General features: G+C 36.3%; 1 protein-coding gene across 1 annotated transcript; it reads left to right on the plus strand.

Moving 5' to 3' along the window:
* Nucleotides 1-1,689: 1,689 nt before the first annotated feature.
* On the plus strand, nt 1,690-18,491 carry LOC100163680 (dihydropyrimidine dehydrogenase [NADP(+)]). Its single transcript, XM_001944814.5, has 14 exons — nt 1,690-2,291; nt 3,811-4,020; nt 5,649-5,852; nt 7,692-7,853; nt 8,754-8,983; nt 10,531-10,690; nt 10,974-11,646; nt 11,891-12,156; nt 13,032-13,481; nt 14,286-14,438; nt 14,713-15,186; nt 15,628-16,113; nt 16,655-16,815; nt 17,572-18,491. The coding sequence occupies exons 1-14, from the start codon at nt 2,202-2,204 to the stop codon at nt 17,744-17,746; spliced, it is 3,894 nt and encodes a 1,297-aa protein (XP_001944849.2). The 5' UTR covers nt 1,690-2,201; the 3' UTR covers nt 17,747-18,491.
* Nucleotides 18,492-18,637: the final 146 nt, after the last annotated feature.

The raw sequence follows: 18,637 nt of genomic DNA on the forward strand, positions 1-18,637 counted from the left end.
ATAAACATTCAATAAATGAGGACATTCTATAGAGATAAAAAAAATGAAATTTTTTGAAAAAAGTCCTACTTAGCTTCAAGGTGAAGAAAGTATAATACATTTTACTATACATTTTAATTATAATAGACAATTTTTAACATGGAATTACATAGTTATGATGTAAGTAAAAAAAATAACGGATTATTGGGTAATTGCTGGTTGGTTTTATATGCATATTATACTTTATAATAATTAATACCTAGCTCGAATAGAGCCAAAATATTTTGAAAATTATTATCCTATTTACCTATAGAAATATTAAATCTATACTAACATTTCGACATTAATTGGTTAAAATTACAAGTATTTGCGGGTATATAGCTTTTGAATTAAATTGTATAAATTATACGTTTAACGATCAAATGTGAATGTTAAAAAATCAGCCACATTTCCCCCTCCCGCCATGACAGTATCCATTTGCCCACTGCTGCACTACGCCTATACATTGTATTATACTATTAATTTAACATACAGTGGTCAGTGAACTATATTATGTCCTTCTCCATATATATAATAATTAAGAGACTGCATAACAATAGGATAACACGTCGACAGAGAATTGTAATATAACAATACGTTAAATATAAGAACGCGGGACTTGTACACTGCTGTATTTTATTTATTTATTTGATCATTCAACATTAAATATTTACAAGACGTGTAGTTATTCTGTACTATAATACAGTATACACAATTGATAACAAAAACTCGTGTCATAAAATTAATCTTTGATACCTAGCAATTTCCTTGATTGGAAAATATTGACATTGCGATATGTAAATAATAGGTACATAGTATAACTTCGGTATTTCGGTATAATATTACGTATAGTTATTAGTTAATATTAAAGGACGGGCATTAACGTCCGAAAAAAGTTTAATATAATATTATATTAAAATATATACTGTATAAAATGTCAAAATACCTGTGCCTTATAATATGTATACTACCTATGCTAATAAAATAATAAATATTAAATATATATTTATGTGTCAAAACATTGAAATATGCATTAAAGTATGATAAAATATATTGATACAATAAAATCGATCGTGTATCAAGCCCTCGATATTTATTTATATATAAATATTATGCTGTAGGTACCTAAATCGTACATAGTTAGCAACAACTCTTATATCCGCGTGGACGTTTTTCCATCCCAAAGCACGACGGACGTGCTTCAATTTATCATATTATTTTGATACCTTTTGTCGTTTTATTCACGTAACCTAATCCACGCGTAACATGGTACGTATAGACATCTACGCGTGATTCGCCGCAGTGCTATTTCGTATTATTAATGCATTGTGATAACCGCCGCGTCGTCGACACAACGACGGCATCCGCCAGTTAATTGAGCAGATTGTAGATATTACAATAACAATAATTATAATATTATTACAGCGATTGCGGACGACAGTGCCGTTTATTGCGCAGCCAACGGCGACGAAAAGAGGTCATCGCCGCGGAATAAACAATAATACAAACAACGCGGCGGCGGCGGCTGTCGTGTGTCGGGCAGAGTCGGCTGACCGGGTGTGTATAGTACGGTCGGCGGCGGCTAGCGTGCGCGGTGTGTGGGTGCCGGGTGGGGCTCTGCGAGTAAGTGGAAGCGCGGCGAGGCCGACATGTGCTCCCGCCGATGCCGAAGCGTGTCGCAATAACGTCGTGCCCGTGATGTGTTAATGCGTTATTGCGTTTGCATACGCTTATCTCTACTAATAGTACTACTACCATTATTATTATTATTATTAAAGTCGTCGGGCCGCAGCTGGTCTTATAATATACAACTGCAGTACTGATCAACCACGTATACGGACGTCGTAACGTATTATAACTATAACATCATAACATTGTTTTGTAATACTTTGCTGTCGCGCGCGCTAACCGTTCACCGCTGACATTTTACTCCCGTAATCGCAAACAACAATACAATATTATATTTTTTTTAATAAAAAACTGTCGACCACCACCCACCCACCCACATACAAGTCCGTCTGCAGGAGATTCCTGGTTTTTCCGACGTCCGTTGCACATCACCCGTCGCACACGACGAATGGCGAAAAAACAATAATAATATTATAAACATCGCGGTATAACTTGAAACTGTCATCGCTGCCGGAAGTACGTTTTATCCTAGCGGCAGCGGTGGTCACTGACCGATGGCGACCACAACTACGGTCGGTTACGGACGGGCCGAGCCCAACGGGCCGTACGGCGGACGCTGCAGCGTCGATCCGCCTGACATCGAGGTAAGCGAGTTTCGATGATGTTTAATGATAATATTATAAAAAGCGGAGATTCGGCCGCGCGAAAAAAAACAAACTTTTAGAAGTATGAGTGTACATATAAGGTCAATTCACACATGTCCGGTCTGTATCCGTACCACCCGGTCAGTGCCCGACTTTTTTACATTGTATGGCTTATATTTAATGTTGTCGTTTACACTTATCCGTCTCTTCCGATTCCATTTGTTCAAAACTTTATGCCGTAGTCAGACTAAACTACTTATGTGTATAGGCATACCTGCAAATTATAATAGTATAGCCAACGTATTTCCGAGTGACCACAAGATCTGCACAGATTAACTTGGTTTAGGTATAAAATTTACACGATTAATGAAAAAGCTCAAGTAAAAAAGATACTAGAAATTCTAAATATATCAACAAAATAGCGCATTAAAAAACGTCGCAAATACCCAAATTATATAGGATAAGGACAACGAAAAAAATTCATATAATATTTGACTCGAAAAATGTGACCGTTTTGAAGTGTAAAACCACTAATAGATAGTTCTGATATTAAGCTCATCGTGATGATCAGCTGTCGACTGTCTGGCGATAGAAATCAACTGGTTTGGCGCCTGCAATTCGGCTTCCGTGTATCTATGTATAAATTTAAGTTGCGCATCATAATCTATTTTATTTAACATGTAAATTTCGTTAGATCTTACTGATAAATGATGAATTGAGAAAATCGTATCTCGAGGAGTAACATAGATTTTTAATTTGATCTTCAAACTGTAAACTGATAGCATTGTTTCTATACCAGAGAACTGTGAAAGACAAAAAATAATGAAAACATCATAGTAAAAGGGAATCTAAAATAGACACTGAGCGCGACACCACATTATACCAAATTTCGTAGTGAAAAGCATATTTTATTATATTATAACATTACATTCATGTGATATACTGCAAAAAATCTCATAGATTTAACTATTTTAGCTTGCAAATTGACATTTTTTGTGGAACTTATGTAATAACTAATTACAATAGCTACTATTAGCTGCTAAAAATAGTTTGTTCAAAGAGATTTATGTTATAAAGATATTTTGACTGGTCACCCTTCAGTACTACATTACTAGATACCTGGAAGGTACATGTAAACTCTATATGCAACTTGCAAGTATGTAATAAATTTGTATATTTTAATTGTATCTATATTCTATATATAGTATATACATTTAATTTGTATTATATTATAAATATACCTACATCATACACATTTAAAAAAAGTCAGGTTATCCTAACCTATATAAATTATAGTAAATAATAAAAATACATTTCCTTCAAGTAAACATAATGTTGACCCTGGAGAGTTAACTACCTAATTTTTAAAATCGTGAAAGTAAGAATTTAGAATCGGGTGAGTTTTCCACCAACTATAATGCAACGATACCGATGCCCTCTATACGTACATATTATTAGTCTACTGGCTACTTTATTCTATTATTATGGAGGTGTGTTAATTTTGGTTTTTTTTTCACAGGAGCTCCTCCGGTTGAACCCTAGACCGTTGGCCAACTGCCAATGGACAACCACTGTGGCCAACGATTCTGGTACGGCGGCAGGAGGAAAAGGAGTTGGATTGATGGCTGCCGCCGGATCCGGACTGGCCCGGGCCCGGGCGATAGTCAAGCCGTCCGCGGCAACGGTCATGGATCGCCATCACTACAAGCGCAATTCTTCGTATTCCGAGGTGTGTACACTTCACACCTTATACCTATACTATTGAACGTTTATGGTTGTTTTAAAACGGAAACCAGTAAAAACGTAACATTAAATAAATATAATATGTGATGTATACAGGTCTTTATTTAGAAAATTTGCACGACAAAAAAAGGTAAAGGATATAGGTAATATAATATTAATATTTAATATGTCTATGATTATACGGTTTGACTTGTATAACTTGGTGAAACATTTAATTACCATATCGTTTTTGTTATCGTCCTATGGACGAACTAATAATAAATTACATTTTTTTTTTCAAAGATAATAATATATACTGCCTAGGCCTGTAATATGAGATAAATACGTGATGATACGCGTTCCGTGGTGGAATGATAACATAATATTTGTTATTAGTTGGATTCAACTTCCAAGCTAGGTATTCTAAAAATGTAATTTAATCTTTGAAATGTATGGCAGTGAGTAGGATGGCAATATTGCAGGCAGTGTAGCTATACATATTCAGAATATATATAATATATTAGATAATACTACAACAATTATAATATAGTGAAAATACTTATAGATCAATTATACATTTATACCTATAGGCCTATTATAGCATTATTATTTAGAGGATGCGTCGCACTAGCATGCAGACGTGATGTCTCTGTTATAGCACAATTAAACAAACATAATAACAGTTATAATAACAGTTATACAAACTTACATAACTTGGTAAATTTATGATCAATAGTTCCAATAGTGTAGGTATTTTACGTTTATTAGTATAAAAGCGAATTGATGTATTATTATGAAGTTTAAAGATAAAAATATTATCTGTTTTTTTTAAAACAGGTTTTTGTTTGGTATATTAATTATTTTAAAACGAGATATATGAGCATTTTTGAATTGTGATATTTTACATAGCTGTAGGTATACATATATAATCATAACTCACTTATAAAAATATCGTAAAACGGATACCATTCATACCTTTAAGATTGATAATAGGTCAATTCACCCTAGTATTATAACTGAAAACAAAATTGAAACTGTTAAACGCAAATGTTGTAGGTACCTATGTTTGTAAGACGGAGACAGTAAAATGTATTCACAATAACTGTATGCCAGTAGTCAGTGTATACGCATACAGACTACAGAGTGGTATAAATTAAATACAAAATATTTATTTACAAATTCGATTTATTTATAAAAAATAATGGCCAATGAGAAGTCTCCACTCACATCCTAAATATACAGGCATGTATTTATGTAGTATGTATCATGTTATTATAAACCTCTGAATTTCGTCACTACGATATTCAATCGATAACTTCAAAAGACATTGAATATCATTACACCGGATTTAAATTAGTTTTATATACTGATAAAATGTTGTGACTATTGTTGTCACCAAAACATATCGATTATCTGTTTTGACAATTTTTACACAATTTTAATAGAATCGAAAGTAAAAAATTTTGTTTCCGGCTTTGTTAGGGTGTTATAACTTATAATATTATACATAGAGTAGGTATAGTATATAATATATAATATGAGTAGTAACTAGGAACTATATTATTATTGTAACCATCTTAATTATTGGCCCATAAATTATCGTCTTTATATTTTGTTTGTGTACAATATGTGCAGGATACCGCGGGCGTCGTGGAAGGATGTTCTAGCGGCCTGTGGAACAAGTGGTGGACGGACATCAAGCCCAGCACGTTGCGTGGCGGCGAGAAGGCGGCTGTTCGCGAGGCACGCCGTTGCCTCAAATGCGCACATGCGCCATGCCAGCTGTCATGTCCAACATCCATCGATGTCAAATCGTTTATCACGAGTATCGCTAACCAGGTAATGTTGATGACAGTTTTTTTTCGGTTAAAAAGCTCGAAAATGGAATGCAACTATGCAAGGTTACTCTTAAGTGGTTCTTACGCAGCAATATAAAAAGCGGGTAAGTGGGTCGTGGGTGTCGCACTACTGTACAGTAGGTTACAAGTGGGTCACTGTAATGGATGGTGTTAAATTTGAATTAAATGATACACTATCATTGTACACGAAAAACGATTCTGAGTGAAGACGGTTTGTCAGCCAAGGATAGTTTATATTATTTTTATTATAATACGGTAGCCGGTAAGTTGAATTAATATTATTTGTATAGGTATATAAGAAGTGTTAGAAGTTAGAAGTTTAAGTATCTAATTACGCCCAAAGTTGAACATCAAATAACTATAAAAAAAAAAAAAACTATATTTATATATTTTTTTAGAATTTTTGGTTATAGTAAGAACTTTACGTGGAACCTTGTTTTAAGTTTTTAATTCATAGCTATAAAAATTGAACATTTTATAATTATTTAACTGCAAAATAATTTGTAAATTTTCAGTATGATACATTTTGTCGAAATTTAACTTTGAATGCTTATAGAAAAGAATTTTACATATGTATTTTTAAGATTTTTAAACTAATATTATAAAAATGTGGAAGGAACCTTGTTATTAAATGTTCAAGCTTTTTGACCCAACTAATAAATTGTATTGATATTTAAAGAAAAAACGCTGGATAAGTCACGAATCGGTAGGTATGTAAAATTTCTTGATTTTTAATTTTTAGAAATTTATTAACTGATATCATACCCAAGCGGTATAACAATTTGAATCCAGGAAAATGTCGGTGTGATCAGCCCCACAAAAATCATTTTCATTTTCATTTAGTGAGATAGATCTCCGAAACCGGAGTTCGTTGTTTGGGGTCTTGTTAGATTCACATTAGTGAGGAGAAGTGGAGTAAAGATTTTCAGAACTTTATCTTTAATAGTAAATTCATTACAGAACATTAAAAAAAGATTCCTCTGGCTGTGTGAGGTGTATATCATTGTTATTATTATTATTTTTTATTAGATAAGTAAAATAGGTAATTAATTTCATCGTCGACCGTCGCAAAGTTTCGTATAGTTTCGTACTTGTTATATCGACAAAGAAAATTACACAAACTAAACAACAGCTGAAATATAATTAAATCTAATTTCACCTTAACGACTTTAAAATATGTAGGTACATATGTAACTTAACGTCTGAACAAGCAATGCGAATTATAAATTATATGATTTACTGTATCGATTTGGTAAGTGTATAAAATACCTAGATATTTCATGAAATAACACTATTTGAAATACTAATTACAATACATAATTTAAATGTAAAGATCAATAGAAATAACAAATATATAGATGTAAAATGTAGATGGAACTATGGTAGACCAAATATAACAAACCAAAAACCGATGACTGTATGTAAAGAGCATTGTGTAATGCTAATATATAGCTATATGGTGCTTTATATATATAATATGTACGTGCCCTAAAAGTTTCCCACCATATTATTGGTATCGGTAAGTACGTATATTTACGTATTTGTAATAATACGGTTTTTAGTTTTTATTATTAGGTACGTCAATTATTCTGGAATTTTTAATGTCACTCTAGTCAACCACCACATTTAATCTGGACTTAGAGGCTTTTTTTTATTCATTTACCTGCTTAATGAGTCAGAAAAATACAAATTATTCAACTCATCTAGCATCGGACAATCACGCAAAAATGATTATCATCGATTACACAGGAATTATATTATATTAAATACGACAGCCAATTATTATATTATTATTTAAAATTACATTCAATTTCCACAGAACTATTATGGAGCTGCCAAGACGATCCTGTCAGACAACCCGGTGGGCTTGTCTTGCGGTATGGTGTGCCCTACGAGTGAGCTGTGCGCCGGTTCCTGCAATCTGGCCGGCTCAGACGGTGGACCTATCAACATTGGTGGACTGCAGCAATTTTGTCTGGAGGTAAGTGTTGTATTTTCCATACCGTTAATCTACTGCCCAAATTTACGATTTGGTATCGTCTCTCAGTCGGCTTCTGTAGCTACAATAATAAAGACGTCTACTCAATCGCTGTGTCGTGTCCCGTTCTGTTTATTCAAGAGGTATACGTGGCTGGTAACATAACACTGGTAACACGTCATTAAAGCTGGATTCCCACTACACCGTGTCGCGTTCCTTATATTTAATATGAAAGTAAACATGTAAATGTAACTGGTTACCAACTTTTTTTTACCTACAAGTAAGAATATATTCAACTTTACACGAAACCGCGATATTATATAGTGGGAACCCAGCTTTATTGACGAAAAATATCATGATTGGTACTTATGGTTCAGATATAGAGTGTCACATTAATATTCCTAAGTTTCTAATATGATCGGCCTACCTTCTTTGACTGGGCGTGAGTGGACTGGGGTATTATTAGATTTTTTGTCGGATTTCAAAGTCGTAAAATTGAGTCGTCTGCCCTAGTGTCGCTGATATGTTCTAAAATAACTCGGCGTTCGTATCAATCCACTTATGCGTCCTACATACCACCACGAATTATTTAGCCCCTCTACAACAGGTGATGTCGAAAGCTAACGTGAACACTTTAATTTTAATCTTTAGTGTATTTTATTGAATTTAAGTAAGAAAATCGTAAGTCATATTTATATTGTAAACTTTAATAGTATATCGCACTCATCGTATATTAAAGAGCCAAAATCGTATGTAATAATACATAAATACTTATGTAATAAAATGTTAGTACCACGTTACCTATACAAGTTAAATATAGGTACTATTCATCTATTCAGCGTTACACTACACGGTTTAATGAGAACCTAGATTTACAGTGTATATAACTATGTGCACGTGCAGGTGTTCATGGACATGGCAGTGCCTCCTTCTGCTGTATCGTCGGACAGCGACGGCGATGACGACGAGGAACGAGAAGATGGACAGCTGAAGGCCCGTGGCCAGAGTAGATTGGCACCCATAGCAGTGGTTGGTGCAGGTCCAGCGGGATTGACGTGCGCCACGTACCTGAACCGGCTTGGGTACCGGCGCGTAACGGTTTACGAATCGGGTGCGTATGCCGGTGGTCTTAGGTAAGTTCATATTATAGATAGTCTGCATACGCATTTCCACCAAAAGTATGCCTTTCCCTAGAAACGATACGATATAGATACGATTCACTTTTCCGCGATTTCTTAAAATGTCTATACAATCATAACTCATAACCACAGTTCATGTAACGTACTCATGTATTACACACATTATTACTGTTATTTCTAACATTATAATAATATCATAATTATACATTTATACGGCTCATGGAAAAATAATTGACATAATATTTTTGAATATGATGAATTTCGTTAAAGTTTGAAACTATATAGGTACGCTTAAAAACAAAGTGACTACCTATATATTTTTTAATATTTATTGATTGTGTTAAAAATATAATGTAACTATTAGGATTGCAGAGCTCGTAAGTGCATGCACTGAAAAATTCTTAAATAATGTACTATTAAGTTCTAAAAAGTAAAAATCAGGTAAGTGGATGTCGCTCTGCTGTAGGTACAGTAGATTACAAGTGGGTCATTGTATAATGGATTGTATTAGACTTGAATTCAATGATATTATATCATTGAATAAGAAAAACGATTCTGAGCGGAGATGGTTTGTCAGTCTGAATATTTTATATTGTTATTATTTATTTTATCATGTAAGTTAAATTAATATTATAATATTATAATTTTTTATTCGTTTCTATGGTGATAGACAAAGCGTTAGAAATTAAAATCCCATTTTTATCGTTTTTTCGTAATTTTACGTTGGTTTTTCCTGTAACATTAAATAACTATTGAGAAAATCGAAAAATGACCTGTTTAAAGTACCATCTTGGTTCAATTTTCTAAAATATAAGGTACTATATGTTGAAATCGAAGCACTCCTTCTGGTAGAAATTTTGTATATACAGGATATATATATAAAAAAATAAGCACCATTGTAAAACCAATTCTAAAACTAGCAAAATATGCATTGAAATATGCTTAGAAATATGCATTTTTATGCATAAAAATCTAAAACTATGCACTAAAAATACACGGATTAAAAAAAAAAAGAAATCATAAGCAATATTCGAAATTGCAAAAAATATACATTCATATTTTTAACCATTTTACGTTGTGACAATATTCCATGCGACATTTACAATATAATAACAATATAATATTATCATATTCACTGAACTATAAAAAAATAATAATACAAGGAACATATAATTATCGCATTATTCAATTATTATTATAATTATTCATGCATTAAAAAATATCTAACTATAAAATGCTGCCATTTTGATTCCGTTAGCTATAATACTCATTGTATTTATATTATTATAAGCATTAGGTAATACAATTCTTAGTGATAGGTAGATCAATATTTATGCATCTAATGTGTATCAATAATACAGTAATACCAGTATAATAACATTGAAAACGAAATAATATCGGACGCCGCTTGATAAGGGGTTATATAGCTTTTTTGTGTCTTGCGCGTTCCATGCTTACAATTCACGCTGTATTGTGTGTGTTATTTTTGTCATGGTAATATCACTGAATGTCTTGTCTTGTCATGTTTTCTGTGTATGCAGTGCCTCTGAGATACCAGAGTACCGGTTACCGTGGAAGGCGGTCCGTTGGGAAATCGACCAGATGGTCGAGCACGGTCGAGGTGGCGTCCGCCTGGAGTACGGTCGTCGACTATTTTCTTCCTCCGCCGAGGACAGTAAACCCGGTGACATTACGCTAAAAGTGCGTACCTATACATTATTCTTATACAGTAAAATCACTTTATAACGGAACCCTCAAAGATAAAAATCATCTTACAACGAAAATAACAACAGTTCTTCATAACCAATATCCCGCATATTTTAGTCTCCCAAAAACAGGATCTCTTATTATAACGAAAAAATCAGTTGGTATCAGATGATTCTGTTATAAAGAGGTTTGACTGTATTATGGTTAAAACGGTAATCGGACGTTATCAATGTTCTTTAAACGGCGGTTTACGCATATAAAATTTCACTTTATCTAGGACATATTAGACGGGCCGGATGGCGCACAGGCCGTGTTCGTGGCCATCGGCCTACCGGAGCCTCAACTTCCAGCCGATCTCTTCCGTGACGTCGACGTCAGCAGTACGACGGCCACTACCCAACATCTGGGCGTGTACACTTCCAAATGGCTATTGCGTCAGGCCTCGAGGTACTCCAAGCGGTTGCCCGACAACCAAGGAGGATGTGGTGGCGGTGGTTGTGGCGGAAGTACCGGTGACGGTGGCTGTGGGTCGAAAACTGCCACTACACCCCTGCCCCCAGATTTTCGGGGAAAAACCGTACTTGTGCTAGGCGCCGGTGACACAGCCATGGACTGCGCGACGGTCGCGCTCAGGTGCGGCGCCCGTCGCGTCCGCGTCGTCTTCCGGCGTGGCACGCCCGACGTGCGCGCCGTCCCGGAAGAACTGGAAGGAGCTATGCGTGAGCGTTGTGAGCTAGTTCCCCACTCGCAGCCGGTCCGGTTCTTGTTCCGCAAACTTCCAGGTGGCGGTGTGGATCGGATCAGAGCCGTGCAGTTCCGCCGAACAGATGTGGATGACCTGGAACCACTGCAGGGCTCCACCGACGACGAAGACCACTCAGCCGACGACCTGTTCGTGTTGCGCGCCGACTGCGTTGTCTCGGCGTTCGGCTCACGGTTACCGAAAGAAGGTTAGTTTCTCGCAATCGGATTCTTGATGTTAAGAAGTAACTATAATTTAAGGAAATTGGGAGGGAAGTGATGGGACAGCCTCTCTCAACATTTAGAAATGGATAAAGACCTCCCCCACCTTGAACGAAATCCTAAATATATCAACGCGAGAGGTTGGGGTTGGTGTAGATACTAAAATTAATTAGCTAGTGAAAATGATCAACCGAGTTCATTATACGGTTGTATTTTTGTTGCTTCATTCAGTGGCGGCAGCGCTGGCGCCATACGCAAAGGTAGACGGACGCACCGGACGTGTGTGCGTCGACGCTCAAACCGGCCGCTGTGAGTGGTGGACGGACAATGATAACAAAGTGGCTAACGAAAAACAGGAACCACGTGCCCCTCCACCGGTGTGGTGCGGTGGCGACGCTTCTTGCGCAACAGGATCTGCAGCAGATCCGTCACAGACCACGGTAGAGTCGGCTAACGACGGGAAAACGGCGGCGTATCACATACACCAGTATCTGCAGGTAAACATATTGCTTCTATAATGGATACGTCATAGAATCTTTATGTAACATTTAAGTCGGTTATTACTATGTTAGATTAGTTTCAAAAAATTAAACAGGGAAACTATTTGCGAACCGGTCTTATCCACGATATTTTTATATTTACCTACGAACCTATCTATAATAATATTGGGATATTTATAAAACGGCCTTGATATCAATTTACCTGTCATTATCTATTAAAACAAAACAGGTGGACACATAATAATCGATTCAATTAGTTCAGTATTTGTTAAGGAATAAAGTAAATTGGTATAATTACATAAAATTGAAAATCTAAAACAATTTGATTTCTTAGATCATAAATAATAATTAATACATTTTAATTTTTTATTATATTTGTATGTATTTTTTTATATATTACTTATATTTTATTATTTTTTGATATCAGAGGTATACAATAAGCTAATGAAAACAATCAACTTAATTTAGCTATGCCAACGCGCTAATAATGTTATAGTTACGTTATATTACGTATATAAGCTATAAGTTATTATACTATAGGTAGTTGGTTAACAAATAATATATTTAGCTCTTAAAGTTTAATTTTTGAAGAAAAATATTAGCTTAACTCGGTTAAAAAGAAGTTTTTTTTATTACTACTTGGGAGACCCACAGATTGATTAGATACAACTTTAATGTAATAATAACTAAAAGTTTTGTCAAAAATGCATTTTAATAGTCTTTTTTTGTTGTACACTACTGCAGTATCTACGTAGTGATGGTTTAGATCGCCACACGATTGTATCACCTATACTTATTTAACCAATGACTAACCCTCCGTGTGACGGACATTATTTGTGCAAAAATGTCCCATGGTCGGTTTTTTTGAGCAGGAGTTATACGGCTATCGTAACCAAAATCACCAACCATCCGTTTCGCGGCCAATGCTGCCAGGATTCCGAACAGCAATCGATGACGTGGACTTATCTGTCCGGATGTGTGGACTGCGGTTCATGAATCCGTTCGGACTGGCCTCAGCACCGCCCACGACGAGCGCTGCGATGATCCGCCGAGCATTCCAAGCTGGTTGGGCGTTTGCAGTCACCAAAACGTTCGGACTGGACAAGGACTTGGTAACGAACGTGTCACCACGTATCGTAGGACTGGGTGGGCACGGTGTGGGAGTTGGTTCGGCTGCCAGTGGTATAGGACCAGGTACTCTCGGTGCCGGAGACTCAGACGTGGCTAGAAACGCTTTTTTGAACATTGAATTGATTTCGGAAAAGACAGCCGCATACTGGTTGCGCTCCATTCGGGAACTGAAGCGTGATTTCCCGCAGCACGTGAGTAAAATATGGGTTCACGGTGATTTACCAATCTTGATCACTGGCCTATTTCCTTTGATAATGAATTTATTGAAATTCCGATTTTTAGATTTTTTAAGTATATTTAAGAATCATATTTTCAAATAAGTTATTAGATTTGTTATACCATTGAACGAGTGCCCTTTGGCGTGCCAACTTGTTTCTTTCAAATGAGAAACGCACATTTTTCCTGTGCATTGTTTAGCAGATGACTCTTTTGAAGACCTTGGTTTATATAAGAGTTTAAAAGATATATCTGTGGAGGATCTATGTGAGGATCTGTGTTGATTTGAAAATTATAGTAGTATCTGTAAAAATTGCCAGAGTATAATAAAAACTAAATTCAATATTAAACATATTTTATATTTATGTAAAACCTTCTATCAGGACTTACTCGTATATTCTTTGTATTTAAATCGTAATAACTCTGAAAGTACTCGTACGGGTTTTGATTTATATTATAGACAAGTTGATGCCAAATGTCAATCAATATTTTCAAAAAAAATTTTTGCTTAGTAATTTAAAGTAAAAAAATTCGATTCTCATTTTAAAATTAGAGCTTTATGTCGCTGCACATAAGACATTCCATGAACGGTATAAAACAATCTAAGCAAATTAAATAGTTAAGTAGTTATTAGTTACTTAAAGATTCCAAAAGTCAATAATTGAATGAATTAATTTTATTAAATGAAAAAAATGGGAGTGAGCATGTATGTTTTTTATTTAAAATCACCATGTACGATTATGACAATATCAATGAAGCACAAAATGGCATCATTGCAGATTCTAATTGCCAGCATAATGTGTGCGTATATCGAGAACGATTGGACATCGCTTGCGAGGTTGGCGTGCGATGCAGGTGCTGATGCGCTGGAGCTGAACCTAAGCTGTCCTCATGGCATGGGCGAATCCGGAATGGGTCTGGCGTGCGGACAGGTATTGAATCAGTATATTGTAATATGCATGACAAGACATTATTATAATAATACACATAATATTTGAATGTTTCCAATTACATTTTACAATTTAAAATAGTTTACGGCATTACAGCACCTCCTAAAATTTATAAACGCTTAGTGTTATCAGTTGGATTATGTTATCGGTTTTGTCAAATAGGTAACAAAACAATTACTTTAAGCGGCGACTACTGTATCTAAATTTGCATTTTAACAAATGTTATTGAATCGGTTACTTCGTATGTCCCGCGTAGGATCCGGTGTTGGTGGAAAACATTTCGCGATGGGTCAAGCGGGTGGCGGTGCGACCGGCCAGTGACGGTGGGACGCCAACGGCCGTTCCAGTGTTTGTGAAGATCACGCCCAATGTTACGGACGTGGTTGCCGTGGCTCGAGCAGCTGTGCGACTCGGTGGAGCCGACGGGGTGACCGCGGTCAATACGGTATCAGCCCTCGGCCCGTTGGACGTAACCGGTAACGGCGGTCGACCGTGGCCGGGAGTTGGCAGAACCACTGCGGAAACACCAAGAACCACGTACGGCGGAATGTCAGGCACGGCGGTCCGGCCGATGGGATTGCGGGCCGTTTCAGCGTTGTCCCGGGCCCTGGGGCCAGACGCGACGGCCGGTGGTGACGGAGGACCACCTGTCCAAATAATGGCCACGGGTGGTGTGGACAGCGCCGCGGCCACGCTCCAATACCTGTACTGTGGCGCCAAAGTCGTGCAGGTATACCATGGTCATAGTTGGGACGGTATCCGTCCATAATAGCGAAACTACAATGGTGAAACAATAATCACAAAGTAAAATAGATTAAAAACTGTAATAGCAAAAGTTATAATAGTGAAATCCAGAGTAAATTGCCAGGAGATAAATTAAAAAAGGCGAAATATTCACCGCTAATAATAAGTATGCATAATTTATTAAGTAATAGTAACATTGGGAATTTTGAAGTTATGACAGGTATAAATAATGACGTCTATTTTTATATGAAAATTAGACTTTTTTTTCTTACCTTGGATTTCGTTATTATTACTTTAGCTTCAGTTTGTGCTATTTTTTACCTTTGCGACTATTACTTCGCTACTTTTATATGCACTTTTGCTATTTTGGTATACACCCGGATGTCCGATCGTGTCCTCGCAGGGTACATAGTTTTATTTATCACAGGTGTGCAGCGCTGTCCAGAATCAGGACTTCACGATCGTCCAGGACTATATCACCGGACTAAAGGCGTTGTTATACATGACCGGCCGTGGTGGTGAAGAACAGCAGGTAGAACAGCGTCGCCCCACGGCCGCGCTGGTCAAGGACTCGATCGACCTGTCCGACGACTATGATATCGTATCGACGACGGCGGTGGTGGCCGATAAAAACGGTGGTAAACCGATGTTCGGACCGTACTTGAAGAACAAACGTTGCGAACAGGCGTCTGGTGCGGCAGCCGACATGGTCGACGCGATCCAGGGAAAAAAGTCGAACGGAGTGGATCGGAAGCCAGTGATAACGGTTTCGGCACCGAAAGGGACCAATGACGGACTGGTTCCAGCCACGGTGTCGACACCGGTGGAACTGGCCGTGGGCCGCGCGCTGAAAGCCGTCGGCGCATACAAATCGCTCGACCGTCGAGCACAGGTCGTGGCTCTGGTGAACGAGGTCAGTACGCGTATGAAGTTTCCCTCCCCCTCCCATTTTGTCCCAAGTTACACCGGAAGAATTATAAGTTGTTACACTTAATTTGTGAATAATTTTGTGTTGTTTTTCGGAATTCGTATGTTTATCGAAGTTAAGTTGTACCTGAAACAAACTTAACATGGAGTAGTTAACTCTACATTAACCCTCTCACAACTCTGCAGATAAATTTACGAATTCCCTAGACCAACCAACAATATTATTTACAAATATCGAGCCTATAAATTTACGATTTTCCCGGTGTAATTTGGACAAGATGTGGGGGGAGGTTAACTTCACCGATTCGTTATCGGAAATATAGTAGACTTTTCTCGTTGGGTTGATATGCGTATTTGGTCGGTTGTGTGCGTCCGAGGTAAAAATGTGCTTGCGGGCCGACCGAATTTCCATGTCCTTATATATGCGGTTCATTTCAAGTATTCTATCGTCACACGATTTCTAGTCGACGATGGACATTTGTGTGAGCTTCACTGTATGGCTCATCGTGTAAACGTTTTATATATAGGACTCGTGCATCAACTGCGGAAAGTGCTACATGGCTTGCAATGATTCCGGTTACCAGGCGATTACTATGGATCCGAAATCACATGCCGTTCACGTCCAACCTGACTCGTGCACGGGTTGCACGCTGTGCTTGACGGTGTGCCCGATTCCCGGTTGCATCAGGTATGTACCCCGGAAACTGTGTTATAATCAAATATTCATATTATTATGTCTCATAATCTCGAATGTTGTAAGACACTAAGGGCCCGTTTTACAATCATAGTTTAAACCTCGGTTACGGTTGAACCACTGATTTTACCGGCCGAATTCGGTGGTTTAACCGGAGTTCAACTATTGTAATACAGGTCCTAAGACCCACTTGGTTACAAACATCATTTAAAAAAAAAATGCATGTACTTACCAACATTATTATGACGGGTAATCCTATTGTCAAAATACACTTTTATCATTATTTAAAAAAATATTAACGTTTTTGGAATAAAATTGTATTTCTGAGCATTTTTTTTATCGTTATCACTTATAAATGTTTAAGTTATTTTACCTTTTGATAACGGTACGTTTTAAAGTATGATGAATTCTATAGAAGAAAATATTTTGGAATACTCCGATTAAAATCGAATTTTGGTCACAGAGGTACCCTTATCATACAAACTATAAATAAGTACTTAAAAGATATAACTAATTAACTACTTGTGCAACATTTGAATTTTATAAATTAAAATACTCCAAATAATGTTATGTTATGGAGTATCAAATCACAAACGTATGTTCTCAAAAGTAAAAACTTAAAAAATAATTAAAAGTTACGCAGGTCCTTCGATTAATGTCGGTGCTTCCCGATTACGTCTAAACACACTCCTTGTCTTATATGATGACTCAACGGTATGGTTATAATAGTGTTGTTATTTTTGTTGGCAGCATGGTTGAAAAGACGGTACCACACGTGGTTAACCGCGGCCTGGGCCTCCGCCAACTCGTGTCCACGTACGCGTGTCCCAACGACGGCGATTACATTGGCCAGCAGTGCTGCTCGGAGGAACAGGATGACCGCGGTAGTCCTGCGGTAGCGACTCAGGGACGGTCAGGACTATGATATTATTCTCACCGCCAAAAAAATTACCTAAACACGTCCCCGCGATTTATGTCCGCGCGTGTTAAATCTCTTAACGGCACCGATCGATAATAATAATAATTATTATTATTATTATGATTGTTCGAATCGAAGCGTCTAACGGCGATTTATAAATATATACATAGTATTTCATACAAATATATTAACTGATTTTACAACTAAATAGGATTTTAGCATGTAGTAATATCGGTATTCTACGCTTAAGTTATTTTTATTAAATGTAGCTGTAACTCGATGCAGTATAGAAATAGTATTATAGTAGGTACATGTATAGTAGGTTATTATGTGTAGATAGGTTACATATACATTGTACACATTAGAATTAGGTACTCGTCACACCATTCAAAATCGTATATTATATATTATATTTATAATATTATCTTATTAATTCTTTTAAATAAGTTTAAATACCCGTTGATATTAAATAATAGTTAGTGTAAAAAAAGTCGTAACAAGCGATAATGTGATATCGAAAATTTGTAATGTACCTATAACATTATTATAATATTATGTACACGTACGCAATATTATTATACCTATAATTTAATTGAAAATATTTATGATAACATTATTTATGCTATATAATATAAAATATTATGTATCTATATGAGTACAATGTGATGTATATAATTAGAAATTCCAATGTCTCATAATATGCTTATGTTGCTTATGTAGCAGCTAATAAAAATAATAAAAAACAACCATATTTTCTAGTTATTAAATTTCTTGCTATTTGTATTTTTATTTCATCCACATTATCTATTATTCATTTAGCAGCCAGTAATATAAATTTAAATATTTATTTACTGTATAGGATTACAATGATAACACATTTAAAATGCACAGCAATTT

This window comes from Acyrthosiphon pisum, chromosome X (assembly GCF_005508785.2).
Source record: "Acyrthosiphon pisum isolate AL4f chromosome X, pea_aphid_22Mar2018_4r6ur, whole genome shotgun sequence".
NCBI classification, from domain to species: domain Eukaryota; kingdom Metazoa; phylum Arthropoda; class Insecta; order Hemiptera; family Aphididae; genus Acyrthosiphon; species Acyrthosiphon pisum.

Coding starts and splice junctions, on each gene's coding strand:
- LOC100163680 (XM_001944814.5), top strand. CDS start 2,202: ATGGCGACCACAACTACGGTCGGTTACGGACGGGCCGAGCCCAACGGG. Junction 4,021..5,648: donor GCAATTCTTCGTATTCCGAG/GTGTGTACACTT, acceptor CAATATGTGCAG/GATACCGCGGGCGTCGTGGA. Junction 12,157..13,031: donor ACATACACCAGTATCTGCAG/GTAAACATATTG, acceptor TTTTTTGAGCAG/GAGTTATACGGCTATCGTAA.